General features: G+C 36.9%; 1 protein-coding gene across 3 annotated transcripts in view; it reads right to left on the bottom strand.

Moving 5' to 3' along the window:
• Positions 1 to 822: 822 nt before the first annotated feature.
• LOC113118203 (voltage-dependent calcium channel subunit alpha-2/delta-1) overlaps positions 823 to 13,941 on the bottom strand; it is a 90,525-nt gene continuing 77,406 nt past the window's right edge. For all 3 annotated transcript variants that reach the window (XM_026287190.1, XM_026287191.1, XM_026287192.1), the window contains 14 exons: positions 12,648 to 12,729; positions 12,091 to 12,153; positions 10,807 to 10,910; positions 10,205 to 10,291; positions 9,291 to 9,358; positions 9,065 to 9,103; positions 8,893 to 8,964; positions 8,631 to 8,783; positions 8,459 to 8,511; positions 7,786 to 7,841; positions 7,325 to 7,451; positions 4,351 to 4,463; positions 3,402 to 3,484; positions 823 to 1,675 (listed from right to left, as the gene is read on the bottom strand). In XM_026287190.1, coding sequence (XP_026142975.1) covers positions 1,559 to 1,675; positions 3,402 to 3,484; positions 4,351 to 4,463; positions 7,325 to 7,451; positions 7,786 to 7,841; positions 8,459 to 8,511; positions 8,631 to 8,783; positions 8,893 to 8,964; positions 9,065 to 9,103; positions 9,291 to 9,358; positions 10,205 to 10,291; positions 10,807 to 10,910; positions 12,091 to 12,153; positions 12,648 to 12,729 — 1,217 coding nt within the window. In that variant the 3' untranslated portion in view covers positions 823 to 1,558. The remainder of the gene's footprint in view (positions 1,676 to 3,401; positions 3,485 to 4,350; positions 4,464 to 7,324; positions 7,452 to 7,785; positions 7,842 to 8,458; positions 8,512 to 8,630; positions 8,784 to 8,892; positions 8,965 to 9,064; positions 9,104 to 9,290; positions 9,359 to 10,204; positions 10,292 to 10,806; positions 10,911 to 12,090; positions 12,154 to 12,647; positions 12,730 to 13,941) is intronic.

Below are 13,941 nucleotides of genomic sequence, written 5' to 3'. Positions count from 1 at the left end.
GATGAAATATCTGGACGACGTACAGTAAAACACGCAATCGTCTGATAGCAGGGGCCCTGCAGACGGGATAGGGAGGGTACAAAGCACATTCAACATGCTTTGGACATTTGGACACAAGCGTGTGACTTCTGACACGACAAAAAAGGCTTCGCTATACTAATCGGAGGCTGTTCAGTCTTTAGAGTCGTCTGCATTTCACATCAGATGATGCATTCATATGTGGTTTGATCGCATATGAAATTTTCCTTGAATCATGACATTCAACATGGCACTTTTTTCGAACGTTTATATCATATGCTTACAGTTACCTCAGATGATCGAGTTATCAGGGGATCTCTGAGATGTTTATGATTAGCAACAAAAGTACGCTAAGCCCAAAGAGCAAAAATTTGATAAAATCACATGGGTTAATCTCAAATGAACTGGAAAGAAATGTCCAGGTCATATGTCACCTCAATAAATAAATAAATTACACAAACACTTTTTTTCACATATAAAGAAAGTCTATACTGACTTTATTTTCATGCCAATGATCTTCTCCCAAATTTTTGCTATTTATTCTAATGTGAAAAGCAAAAAATATTTGAAATATAATAAATAATAATATTTTATTTAAATTGTAAAGGACCATTTTTTTAAAGCATACACACAACACAATTTAAAAACTTTGGGGACAGTAAGATTTTTTTTTTTTATCTTATATATATTCATAACAGTAAATACTTTTACAATGTCAAAAAACAAAAAAAAAATGTTTTTAACATTTTTACATTGAAATTAAATTACATTTAAAAACATTACAATACAAACAGTTATTTTTTTTAGTTGTAATAATATTTTGCTGTATTCTTAATAAATACCTTGGTGAACATAAAAGACCTCTTTCAAAAGCATTACAAAAATTCTTACCAACCCCCAACTTTTCAATGGTACTGTAAATATATTCATATCTTTTAATGTAGAGGTGAAATATGACTTACAGATTTCTTCATGAGATTTCCCCTACTGCACATACCAGAGAAATCAAAGAACATAAAACAAGTAAAACAGCTCTTGATGGGCCTAAAGGGCTTGGGTGTGACATCACTGACCTACTACTGCAGCAAATCTCACTTCCAGCAGAATTCATAATGAGCTCCAGAGCTGAACAGCCTTTCCTGTCCCATTAAACCCTGCTTCAGATCTAGGCTGGTGCTGCAAGCCATCTTTGACCACTTTGTTGACACATTATATTTGCCTGTTTGTGGCACTAAACATTTAGCATGAACCATTTTCAATTCTGTGGTCATAATGTGGTTTTGTGTTCCAAAGTCATAAACATAAGTGTATATATGTCTCTCGTGTCTGACTGTGTTGCTTTTTCTGGTTGGTCTGAGAGGGCAGTATTTGGCAGTGAGTTGATGAGTCATGTCAATTTTACAGTAAAGTTTGAATCTGCATTAGTCGTATTGTTTTGGGTCGACTAACAAACAATCGTAGGTCATATAGTCAAAGTGTGGTTATGTTGTGGTCTGTATAATAAGCACTTCAGTCAGTCTAGTCTGTAGATGTGCTCTGGTCAGGACAAACAGGTTCTGGTTCCAGTAAGCAGCCAGAGTAGAAGAAGCTGAAGGGCCAACATCGGCCAGAGAGATGGACTCAAACTGCAGCCACCACCACAGTCAGACGCGTCCTCCTGCGGTCAATACAGAGACGTAAGTGATTTCAACCTCACATAAACACGTAATACAGTAAGGCCAGACAGTTCAGTTCAGACAAAGCAGCTTAAAAATCCTTGCACACAGAGTGCGAAATTAACATATGCATTTTTTCTTCTTTCTTTTATTTGCCATCTTTTCTTATCAAAGTACTTGCTATGGATGCGAAAACACAGAATATAGAACCTGATCAGATTTTTAATTTTTTTTTTTTTTTTTTATGACAGACATACTGTATGTTTAGGAGTCAGTGCGTTAACACAACGTGAGGCTATATATTTTTTTAATGTGTGAAAATTTCTAACGAGTGTGTTTTTTTTTTTTTTTAAACATTGCATTTGGTTTGTTTCTGGTTTAAGGTAATATATATGCTTTTACCAGGGTTATATTGTTAACTAAAACTAAAATTAAATTCAGATTGAAATAAAATTAAATATAAACAACAGAAGAAAAACTTTTTAAAAATGTAAAAAATAAATAAAAAATATGTTGCTTTGGCTCAAAATTTATGAACTAAAAATACTAAAATGAAAACAGACAGAAAATTAAATTAAAATAATCTTACAATAATAATAATAATACACAATAAAAAAATAAACAAAAAAAATATTAAAGTAACTAAATTTAAATGTAAGCTGAAAATATACAAATAAATAGTGCAATGGAATGCAATTAACACATGCTAACATCATTACTATTTTTAACATATTTTAGTTGTTTTTATTTTATTTAAAGTTATTAATTTTGTTGCCCTTTTGTTTAAATATATATATATATATATATACATATATATATATATATATATATATATATATATATATATATATATATATATATATATATATATATATATATATGCATACACACACACACAAGTTGTTGTTGTTTTTCAGCAGGAAGAAGATCCACAAAGAATGCAGCTCAATTACATGACAGTATGATATATGTGAAATGAAAAATATATTGTGAATATCAAAACATGTTTTGGCTAAAGTCAAAAAGAATTAATAAAATCAATGACATGCATGCATGCAAATACTCTTTCTGTAGAAATAATGCACGACTGATGGTCTAGGTGAAACAAGACTTGCTTGCTACAGTATGTGTGTGAAGGGTTTGCCAATGAAAGTCCTGGGATGCCCCAGGTTTGAGAGGCATAGAGGCGCATCATCAACGTTAAGATGGAAACACATCTGGAGTTTCCTATGTTTATACCACAGAAAATCTCTCAGGGAACTAGCTGAAAATGCACTTCCTACTTTCACAGCAGGAGGAAAGCAGTGGCGTCCTGCCTCTAGATCCATACTGAGGCAATGAATAAATAATATTTTAACCTACATCTAGACCCTTATATGACATGACCACCAGATAAAGTCTAGCATGCTACAATTAATTCAATAAAGAGTTAAGAACGATTCAAAGAAATAGTTCAAAATATAAATGGCAGCACACAACAAGATGAAACTGACCATCAAACACAAAGCAGAAACAGCAGCAAAATGATGGATGGGTAAAAGGTCAATGAAGAAGAGCCACTGATTGGACACAAAGGCTCATCCTAGCAGTGACGGGCATGATGAGCAACCAATGAGCATTCAACGTGCAAACAGAAAGGAAATGTATGTTAGTTAAAAAAGAAGAAAAGCAAGCAGTGAATGATGAAGACACATTTGTGGAGAATGACCCATTTTGGTTATAACTTACATCTATGTTGTTGTCAAAGCAGACGTCCGGTCCTTTCCTGTACCGAGGGGTCTGGGCCAGCACACATGGATCAGGACCAGTCGCTGAAAGAGATCAATAAGGACAATAGCCAAAACTGAAAAAAAAAAAAGTTGGCCAGGCTTATATACTTGAGGACTAATCCAATACATTTCCCCCCCTATGTTTGGGACCCATTTCTTGGGTGGGAACTTAGTCTTAGTAACCACTAAGTCGACCTCTAATAACATTTATGTAATGTAGTGGTCTGGGAGTTATTTATTGTTGTGATTTTTATTTATTTATATCATATTTGAGCCAGCTAAATAAGAACACAAACAACTAAATAAATACTTTGCCCAAAATGAAAATTACCCCATTTTTTGAAGTCCAAAAAAAGTACATTCGGGACAGTGGACTCAAAACTCAATTCCTGCTCTGCAGTTTAGCTCCAAATCAAACCTTTCTAGTATTCCTGAAGAGCTTGATTATCTGGATCAGGTGCGTTTGATTAGGGTTGGAGCTAACTGTGCAGAGCTGTGGCCCCCCAGGAATTGAGTTTGAGACCAATGTTTAAAAAATGCCTTCTGAAACAAAGAGATGCGTTTGTGCAAGAAAAAATATCCATATTTAATACTTGACAAACAATTATCTCAAGCTTCTGCTAGCTGTAGTTAGTGGTGTTGCAGCAGATGGTGTAGGATGTAGGTGTTGGGTTAGCCTTTATTGACCCCCAGAGCTGTGTGGAGTACTTCTATGATCTATCTCGAACCCGATTCAATGCTATTATAAAGCTTGTAAGAGCCAGCACATTTTTTGATATAACTCCGCTTGGATTTGTCTGAAAGTCATATGCACTGCGCACTATTCCTTTAAGAATCAAACCCACGACTCTGTTGTTTCAGGCACCATGCTCTTCTGAATGAACACGAGTGAATCATTTGAAGGATACAGGGCTGTTCGGCTTGTCTCAGTGGTTTGGGATCGCAGGACAGACAGGAACTCTTGGCGTCAGAGATCAGAAAAACCAAATTTGTGTTTGGGAGCTTCTCAGCCCGGTACATTCTTGGAAAAAAAGGTGGGAAAACAGCAAAGTCATTAAAACAAACCGTTCTTACAGTTCTCAACAGCTTATATCATAAGAGAGGGTTGATACATCTCTAAACTATGCAGATTTAAGCCTCATCGAGACCACCGATTTTACAGAAGGAGCAGTAAACATAAGCAAGCATAAACGGCTGCCGACTTGAAACATTATGCATAAGCTCTTTATCAGGAATCAATTATACACATCTTAAATATCCAAAACCGTCCCAACATGTGTGCATGTCTTTAGTAAGTGTAACAGGAGATGAGTATATTATATTGGAAATCTGCTGCGCTTGGCAGCTTGTTACGTAGTGTCATCGCCGAACGAGTTTTTAGCCATGAGTTTTCTTTATAGCGTTCTCTTTTATAGCTCTCCTCCCTCTCTTTAAAACAGAGTGACACTGGTTTTTGCAGCGGCCTGTGTGCATGTAAATGTATAAATGGGGATGTGTGCGTGAAAGTTCTTTGTTACACATCACCTGCTCTCTTGGTAATCACAGGCTGTTTACCGCTACCCAGCATGCTCGGTGGTGCATAACGAGCCTCAGATCATAGTGGCCACGGGGTCACACTCACACAAACACATATGCACACACACACGGAGGGCTTGATGATCACAGAGAAGCATGAAGTCCTAAAGTTCAGTGGCTCACATCTGTCTGCCCTCTGAGGAATGCTTTATTCATGAGCGCAGGAGAGGTTATTAGAGCACAAAAGGGTGCTTCAGGTGGGTTTATGTGGTCTCCATGAAAAACATCCTGTGAGAAATTATAGTGATGTTCCAAAACCTAGTGAGTTGCATACTCAGACATCATTTTAAAAGGTTAGTTCAAACAACAATTAGCATTTTAAAATCACTTACTCAAAGTCATGTCACTGTAACACTGGAACTCACTCATTTTTATTGTATGAAAAAAAAAACGCCTTGTTCAAAATAGTGTTTCACAAAATAATGGAAATAATAGCAGCTTTGTGACTAAAATGTAAAAGTTGGAATGAGTTTTTGCATGGATTTTCTAAATATGTTTAACACATTTTCATTGAACTTCATATAACAATTGTTTGATTGTATAACTTATCCACAAAACAAATCCAGAATGTACACTACCATTCAAAAGTTTGGGGTAAGTTTTTTTTTTTTTTTTTTTTTAAGAAATTAATATTTTATACAGCAAGGGGTACACTTAATTGATCAAAGTAGACATTTATAATATTACAGAAGATGTATGTTTTAAATACATGCTGTTCTTTTGATCTTTGTTAATCAAAGAATCATGAGGACAAAATCCTTAAATAAATGCATCAAAGTTCCCACAGAAATATTTAGCATAAAATATTAAACTTTTTTCAACATTGACGTTTAGAAATGTTTTATATATCAGCTTGATTTATAAGACACCAAAGACTGGAGTAAAGGCTGTTTATTACAGAAATAAAAAGATTTAGTTATTTTAAACTAAAAATATTTTTTTTTGCCATTTTAAACATATTAAAATATTAAATTGTAATAATACTTTCAAAATATGTATGTCTTTACTGTGCTCTTTATAGAATACATGCAGCCTTGTTAAGTATAATTTGAAAGAGGTTTGAAAAATGTATTAGTTTCAAACAGTAGTTGTGTAGTTTTAACAAAAGTCTCATACTCTTTATTTGGTGGAATTTAATTAATATTGAAGTGCAACAGCATTAAATATTGCAAAAATAATATAAATGTTCGGAAATATTATTTTACCCCAGTATACAACACTGAAAACATTACATTTGCAGCTGGATATAATTGCATTTTTCATTTATACTTTTTGATTAAAAAACAGCATTCTGTAGGAAAAACTGAAATACACATACAGTATTCTAATTGTCAACTCAACACTTATTTTCATTCGTTAAAAAGAAATCATGAAACATTAACATTCAATTATTGATTTTATTGGCACTTCTTGCAGTTCATCAGTTGGCTGAGAATGTTTATTTGTTGCCTAAAGTCTTAATTCGGTATTGATACCATGGGACCAGAGGATGGTAATGCACTGAGGCCAAAATTTCAGTATTGATTCAACCCTAGTGTCTCTGTAGGCAGTAGACAGCAAGGCAGCTCACTAAGTTTCAAAACAGAGGCATTATATAACCTCAGAGGGGAGTGTGTTGTCCAAAAAGCTCTATATCTGGAGGGCTGAAAGAAGACTAGCAGACCTTAGATAACCAATGCAAAAGTCTAAAGAAATAAGAGGTTTAATTTGCCGTAGCCTCCTTGATGTTCTGCTTAAACCATCCTTTCGCTGGCAATTCCTGCAGTCCTCTCATCAGTACATGCGTTCCTTTTGCCTGAGCTGGTGTTGATGTCTATGCGAGCGAGATTGAATTACATACGCCGGAGCTCAGGTCTCGAGCTCCTGAGATCTCACAAATGGATTCCTCTTGTTAAACTTTACATGTCTAAAGTAGTTAACATGGAAGAAAAGCTATCGTACGCAGAGTCACACGTGGGGCTCGTAAAAAAGGCGTAGAGTTTCTGTCAGGCCGGGCGCCCCCACCCACCCCAACACGTTTCGCTTTAGCGGTGTTACATTAAACAGCACGGCCGGAGGGATTTACGGCCGGCTGGACGTCGGACGGATCCGGGGAACGAGGGAGCAGAGGGGACGGAAAGAAAAAGAGAAGGAAAGCTGAGCTGCTCGCTCCTTGGAGAGATTACTTACCGGGATGAGCAGTTATCCAGGAAGAGACAGAAAGACAGCGCTGACATCATCTGCACATGCTCACACGCACTCCCACACACGCGGACGGAGGGAATGCGGATGGATTTATGCGCACACAAACAGAAAAACAGTCCTCACCTTGAGCAGTTTCCACAGTCCATAGCTCCAGAGAAAGATTTGTTCTCGTTCTCAAAGAAATACTGAGTCTGTTCGGTGATACAGCTCTCTTTGGAGAAGGCATCCGAGAGGTCATCCTCCGAGTATGCTGCCAACACACAAACACACCAGCAATATCAAAACATATGTATCTTGTATATCAAAACACACAAGCGCAGGTCAACAGCATATGTAACAAAATGCATGCTGCTTGTTCAGTTGATGCAAACTACTACAGCAGTTCTTGAACATTTTGACAACTTAACAGCACTGCATCATGCCACTAGTATTTTCGCCAACAATTGTGTAGAATTAAAAAGTTAAAATTTTCTTGATTTAAAAAAACCCGAAAGATTCAAAAGGTTCTTGATTTAAAAAAAATCCAAAGTTTTTTTATGCAAATAGAAGAGCCCGAAATTCTGGGTTTTGTTTCTGAAACATACCTGTTCCCACTATATTTGGGAGAGTCAAACTGAGAAGTAGCTGCTGCAAAACTGACCTAAACGGAAGAAACAAATGAGGACATCCACTTCACACTGCAGTCCTTTTCTAGCCCCTTTCACACTGCCATTCCGGCAATTGTTCCCGGGTCTCTAGATTTTGCACTTTCACACTGCCAGTGATGACCCGGGATATGTGCGTGCTTTCACAAACAACCCCTAGCGATCCCGTAACGAACACGTGACATCAGGGCGTGACGTGAAATGTACGAGTCGAAAACGTTAGGCACGTTATACTTTCACTGAAGCAAGCGAACGATCTCGGCGTCAGTGTGGAAAGTGAGGAACTAACTGATCTCTGCTTCATTACAGTTTGCACATATTTTTTTGTCGCAAACCTTGATCTTCCTTCAAAACAGCCGGCAAAAGAGTTGCGCGATAAAGCGCGACAACACTTCGACACGGCATTAGATCTGGCTTTTGTTCACACAGCGCTTGTCCCGGGTTGAACCCGGCAATGTTACTAGGTCCCCGACCCGGGTTCAATGCCGGAATCAATCCCGGGACGTGGTTGCTTTCACACAGAAGGCGACCCGGCAATGTTCCGGCAATTTGCCGGGTCCGACGTGCAGTGTGAAAGGGGCTTATGAGTGGTTTCTATTTCTTCTTATCTTACCAGACCGCAGTGGAGGCCCACCAGCCTACAGTCAGCATATCTGCTATCGTTGGCTGTCAAAAACAAGCACACAAACATAGATGCAACAATCTTGACACATTTTGGACTTACAGAAGTCTCTCAAAAACCCCTACATTGATGCTTTTTAAACAAGTTGACACATATACTTTACCACATATATAGAGCGGGGTCCGGCAGCAGCTTTAGTTTCTCTCTCCGGGTCGCAGACGGATTGGTAGTCATAGGTTTTATTAAAAGAGAACAGTGAGGTATTGACCAATGTAATCATCAGAACAGGGTCCACTTCACCAAAGAACTGACCTATCTGAGACATCAGAGTGAGGAAATGACTACATGACTAAACTACTTCTTTGTTTGACTGTTAGTACACAAGCATGGCTAGACCTGGCATTAGCCTTGTAAGTATATTCTACCTGTGTGATATATTCATCCTGATTGGACATGAGCAGGAATCCACCATCATCCAGAATCACGCAGTCCACTTGCTGAGGAGTAAAACCAGCCATTCATCAGAAACCGAGAGTGAAAGCAGCTTTAGATAATGGCTGCAGAGGTCAGAGCAGCATGAAGCAGTCAGCACCCTACCTTATCATTTCTGAGGCACCCGCAGATCTCATCCTTGCACTGCGGAGAGGAAATTATGTGAGGAGAGAGCTAAGAACTCATGAACAAGTCTTTTGCAACATTTATTAGAGCGAGTCAATTCATCTCCGCTCTCAGACAGCAATATCGGCCCATCTAGAGAGGCTGCGTTTGTGACTAAACAGCTTCCACATGTGCCGATAAGGAAAGGAGGGTCATTTCTGCTTACATTTTTCTTGGTGGTAGCATTTATGAAGCTGTTCATCCAGGCTGACACATTGAGTTTGACTCCCACCACTGTATGATAACACAAAACACACACTGTCATCGGTGTTGAAATCCTACTCACGCGAGGTCAACAAATATAATGATAAAAGATTCGGATGATGAGTTGGAAGCAATGTCAGGGTCAGACAAAGCTCAGAAATTAGTGTAGAGAATGACCAAACAATTAGTCATAACCGTCATTAGTCATTACAGATGAATCATTAGAACACAAGCTAAATTGTTTACGCAGGAAACGGGCAATTTATTTATTTAATTTTTTTTACTTAACCACAGAGAAATGACTTTACTACTGGTTGGAAATTCTGGATAATTCACTATATATGGGTTTATTAAAGCAAAAGAGTTATGATATTTACTATATCGACCAAATATTCAATAGAAAACGTTTTCACTATCATTCAAAAGTTTACAGGTTGTTTTTTTAATGTTCATGAAGGCTCCTTTTATTTGGTCAAAATTACAGTAAAAACTTTTATTTTATTTTTATTACTGCGCATTTCATATTAGAATATATTCTATTTCCAGTAAATTTTTAGCAGCAATACTCCAGTCTTCATTATCGCTTGATCTTTCAGAAATCATTATTATTATCAGTGTTGAAAACTGTGATTGTGGAAAATGGTACTTTTTTTTTTTTTGCATTATTTGATGAATAGAAGATTTAACAGAACATTTATTTGAAATATAAATATTTTGTAACATTATAAATCATAAAATCTTTACTGTCATGATTTATTTAAGGTCACGTTTAACCAGTTTAATGCATCCTTGGTCAATAAAAATCTTAATATTAATAATAAAAAGATCATACTGACCCAAATTTTAAACAGTAGCTGTATATTTTTAAGAGCTCACCAGCAGGTTTGAGTTTTGCTCCATTAATATCCAAGTCCACCGCTTTACTGACAAGGATACCGGACTCATAACCAGACTCTCTGCTCTCTGTTTCAAGGGAAAAGACAGCACAAATGCAGAACAATAAAATGCATCTAAGGTCAGACTGGTCCTAATCCAAACAGGCATGCTTTCAGTATCCCAATGCTTTTAATGCAATTCTTCTGGTAACACCTGCCAAGGTAGACATGCTACATCTGATATTGAAATGTTTGAGAGATCTATAAGGGTTTCAGTCTGCTTTCACCATTAACTTAAATGGTAAAACCTCCCATAAACACAAGGACCAGGCGTTCCCCTGGGATTGAGTTTTGGCACATGGGTGCTTCTTGACCGTGTGTGTATTAGTGCTGCAGACCACACGTGCGTGAATGTGAGGTAGTCTCATTGAATGGTAATCCCCCAGTAATATAAGCTTACTCGACCTTGGTAGCAGATCTGTAGGTGCGCATTTCAAGTAGATCAACAGCTGTCTTAGTAAAGCAGTGTGCCAAAGAGAGCACACATCGATCCAAATGTTAGAGAAGGGATGTGTACTGAAAGAACAAGAGTGTGCTTCTTACTGTTGATGTATGGGGCAGTGAAGATGTATATGTCATTGTCCAGACTCCTTTTGTAAAAACTTGAGTCATAGGTCTCCGAATTTTCACCCCATTCTTCCCCAGCACTGAGAAAAAGAGAGTAAAGCGAGAGAAAGAAATAGCAATATAATAATATAACAGGTGAACTCACGAATGCATAACCCAATAATCCTACATGAATGCATACAGAGAATGAAATGCCTTGTACTGGATTGAGTGGTTTTCATTTAGAAAAGGCATCCTGCTTTTATCTAGACAGCGTAATGAAATAATTTAAGAAAGAAAACACAACTGTTTAAATATTATACTCCTACAAATACAATGAGAAAGAAATTCAGTTTAATTATAACTGTGTAAATTAAATCGCTGAGGCTTCCATCTATGAATATAAATATCAAGCAATTAATAAATTCATTTAAAGTGCAGAAATAAGTCTCAGAGAGGTGACATAACTCTTAAGATAAGTATTAATATTACAGCATATCAGGAATTATTTTACTGAAAATAAAATAAAATAAAATAAAGCCACACCATATAAAGTAAATTAGATTGCATTTTTGAGGTTCAAGCTCAAAAAAAAAAAAGAAAAAAAAAAAAAAAAAAAAAAAAAATATATATATATATATATATATATATATATATATATATATATATATATATATATATATATGTATATGTATATATTATTTTTTTATTATTTTTTTGTGTGTGTGCTTGAACCTCATAAATGCAATCTAATATATATATAATATACCTTATATTTCCCCCAGAGAAAGAAAAAAGAAGGACAATGATTAGCAGTACATACATTCTGTTCAGTGCCAGAAAACACAAAAGGATTGTGGTAGGTGCTGTTAAGCTCCAGAAAAGACAAAGAAAACAGGTATTTTGTTTTTGGAACCGAGGTGAGTAAATATGAACTGCAAATAAGTGCACCACAATAGCTTCTTAAACACAGTCCTGCTGTTTTACACCACCAGAGTAAGTTTATGAACTCAACCACTCGCTCTCATAGATTTGAGCTAATAAAGACAGGAGAAAGAAAGCGAGAGCTGCACATGGCTCCTATAAGAAATCTCAAAAGAATCACTCTGTACCAGAAACATCTTCTGAAACATCCTCTCTCACTCTTTCTTTCAGTCTCAACCGCAGACCCCTGAGGGGTTTGCAGACAGAGGAAAGATGGTAAAGAATTTAGCATCTCTCACACACACTTGCACACATGGGGATGGAGAAGTGAACATACTTCACACAACTGAAACGTACCTTTTAGGATACACACGTGTAATGCCTCCATCTGTAGCCACAAAGCGCGCCAAAACTCCATCTCTAGTTAAATAAAAAAAAGACGTCAGTATGTTCAGCATGCAGTTTAGAAGTTTCCCAAAGACCCCAAACAGAAACCAAGCAACTCTAGCTCTAGCTGTAAATACACCTGTGAGTGTTTTGTTTAGGTATTCTAGCCTTGTACTTTAAATTCAGTTACTTTAAGAACGTTCCCGAGTAACTAATAAAACATTCAGCCTCTAAATAATAAAAACATAACGGAATATTTGGGTCATTCCTCAGTGTACAAGTATAATTGAAACACCATTTGTTTAATTGAAAACACAATTTTGAAATGTGTCACATGCATTAAATAGTGTGTTTTGGGACTACCACATGGTTGGGTTCTAAATAGAGCTTTGTGTTCAGCAGTTATATGAAGGCATCTCTGGCCTGCAGAGATCTTTGTGCTTGAAAACTTGAGGCATTTCACACAGACGTACTGTAGATGAGTGTTTTATGTTGTTCCATGTGTGTGTTTTGTGCTGTAAACTTACACATTCTGATCCTTCCAGACATTGACGAGGTCTGCTGTGAGACCGGCGTCCAGCAGCAACCGGTTTACAAGAGTGAGATTACCTGAACAATACAGACAAAGAGAAAGGAAAGTCTTTATAGTCAATAGTTTTGGATTATGTCATGGAAAACAGGATTTTCCCATGTTCACACTCCACTCCCTGTTGACCCAGAATGTGGAAACTAACTGCAAAACTAAAGAAATCTTGGTAGCACTTTATTTTACAGTCCTGTTCCTCATGTACATACTATGTACTTATTACAGTAATTACAATAACTATGTAATAACTAGGTACTAACCCTGAACCTACCCCTAAACCTAACCCTACCCCCCGTAGTTACCTTGTATTACCATAACTTTCTTAGATAAATACACTGTAAGTACACTATAAGTACATGTTAGTACACGTACTGTAAAATAAAGTGCAACCGAAATCTTTATGACTGTGACAATCACTTACACACAAACAAATCTAATCACAAACAATAATCATAATTCTACATAAACATACATACATATATACACACAAACCTCCCTTACTTCTCAGGAGAAAAATAATGCTTATTAAGCAAAGATCTTTGGGTGTGTACATGCGTTAGCGCTTTAGCGATAGCATCGCTTTACTGAAAAGAGTGAGTCATGATGGGTAAGAGCATTAGTATGACAGCGCTGGAGTCATTACAGAGCAGACTAATCAATTACATTGTGATTAAACAGAGCGCTGGCAGGGGTCACCTTCACAGACGGCAGGACCGCCACACACGCTGACATCATTTGAGCGGGAATCAACCTGACTCAGCCACTAAAAGAGAGTAATCTGAGCCCCCTCACCTCTGATATCACTACATCATGTTTTCAAAAAATAGCCACAGTGGTTTGTGTTTACAAAAGGTGGTGTTATGCAAGGGGCTGAAAAAGCATTTGAAAATTTGATGTCCAGTTGGTTTGATTACATCAGGATTAATATCACTGCAAAAATGACTCATAAATCACTTGAACATTTAACTATAAACAAAAGAGAGTTCACTGAGGGTGTGTCTATGTTCAGTTGAATTTAACACTCATACTCAATACTGTTTTACTGTATTCTGTGCTACACACTGAATATACAGTACAGACCAAAAGTTTGGACACACCTTCTCATTCAAAGCGTTTTCTTTATTTTCATGACTATGAAAATTGTAGAGTCACACTGAAAGCATCAAGGGCTATTTGACCAAAAAGGAGAGTGATGGGGTGCTGCGCCAGATGACCTGGCCTCCACAGTCACCGGA

This window comes from Carassius auratus, chromosome 18 (genome assembly GCF_003368295.1).
Source record: "Carassius auratus strain Wakin chromosome 18, ASM336829v1, whole genome shotgun sequence".
NCBI classification, from domain to species: domain Eukaryota; kingdom Metazoa; phylum Chordata; class Actinopteri; order Cypriniformes; family Cyprinidae; genus Carassius; species Carassius auratus.
This window is presented reverse-complemented; position numbering and strand designations above follow the sequence as displayed.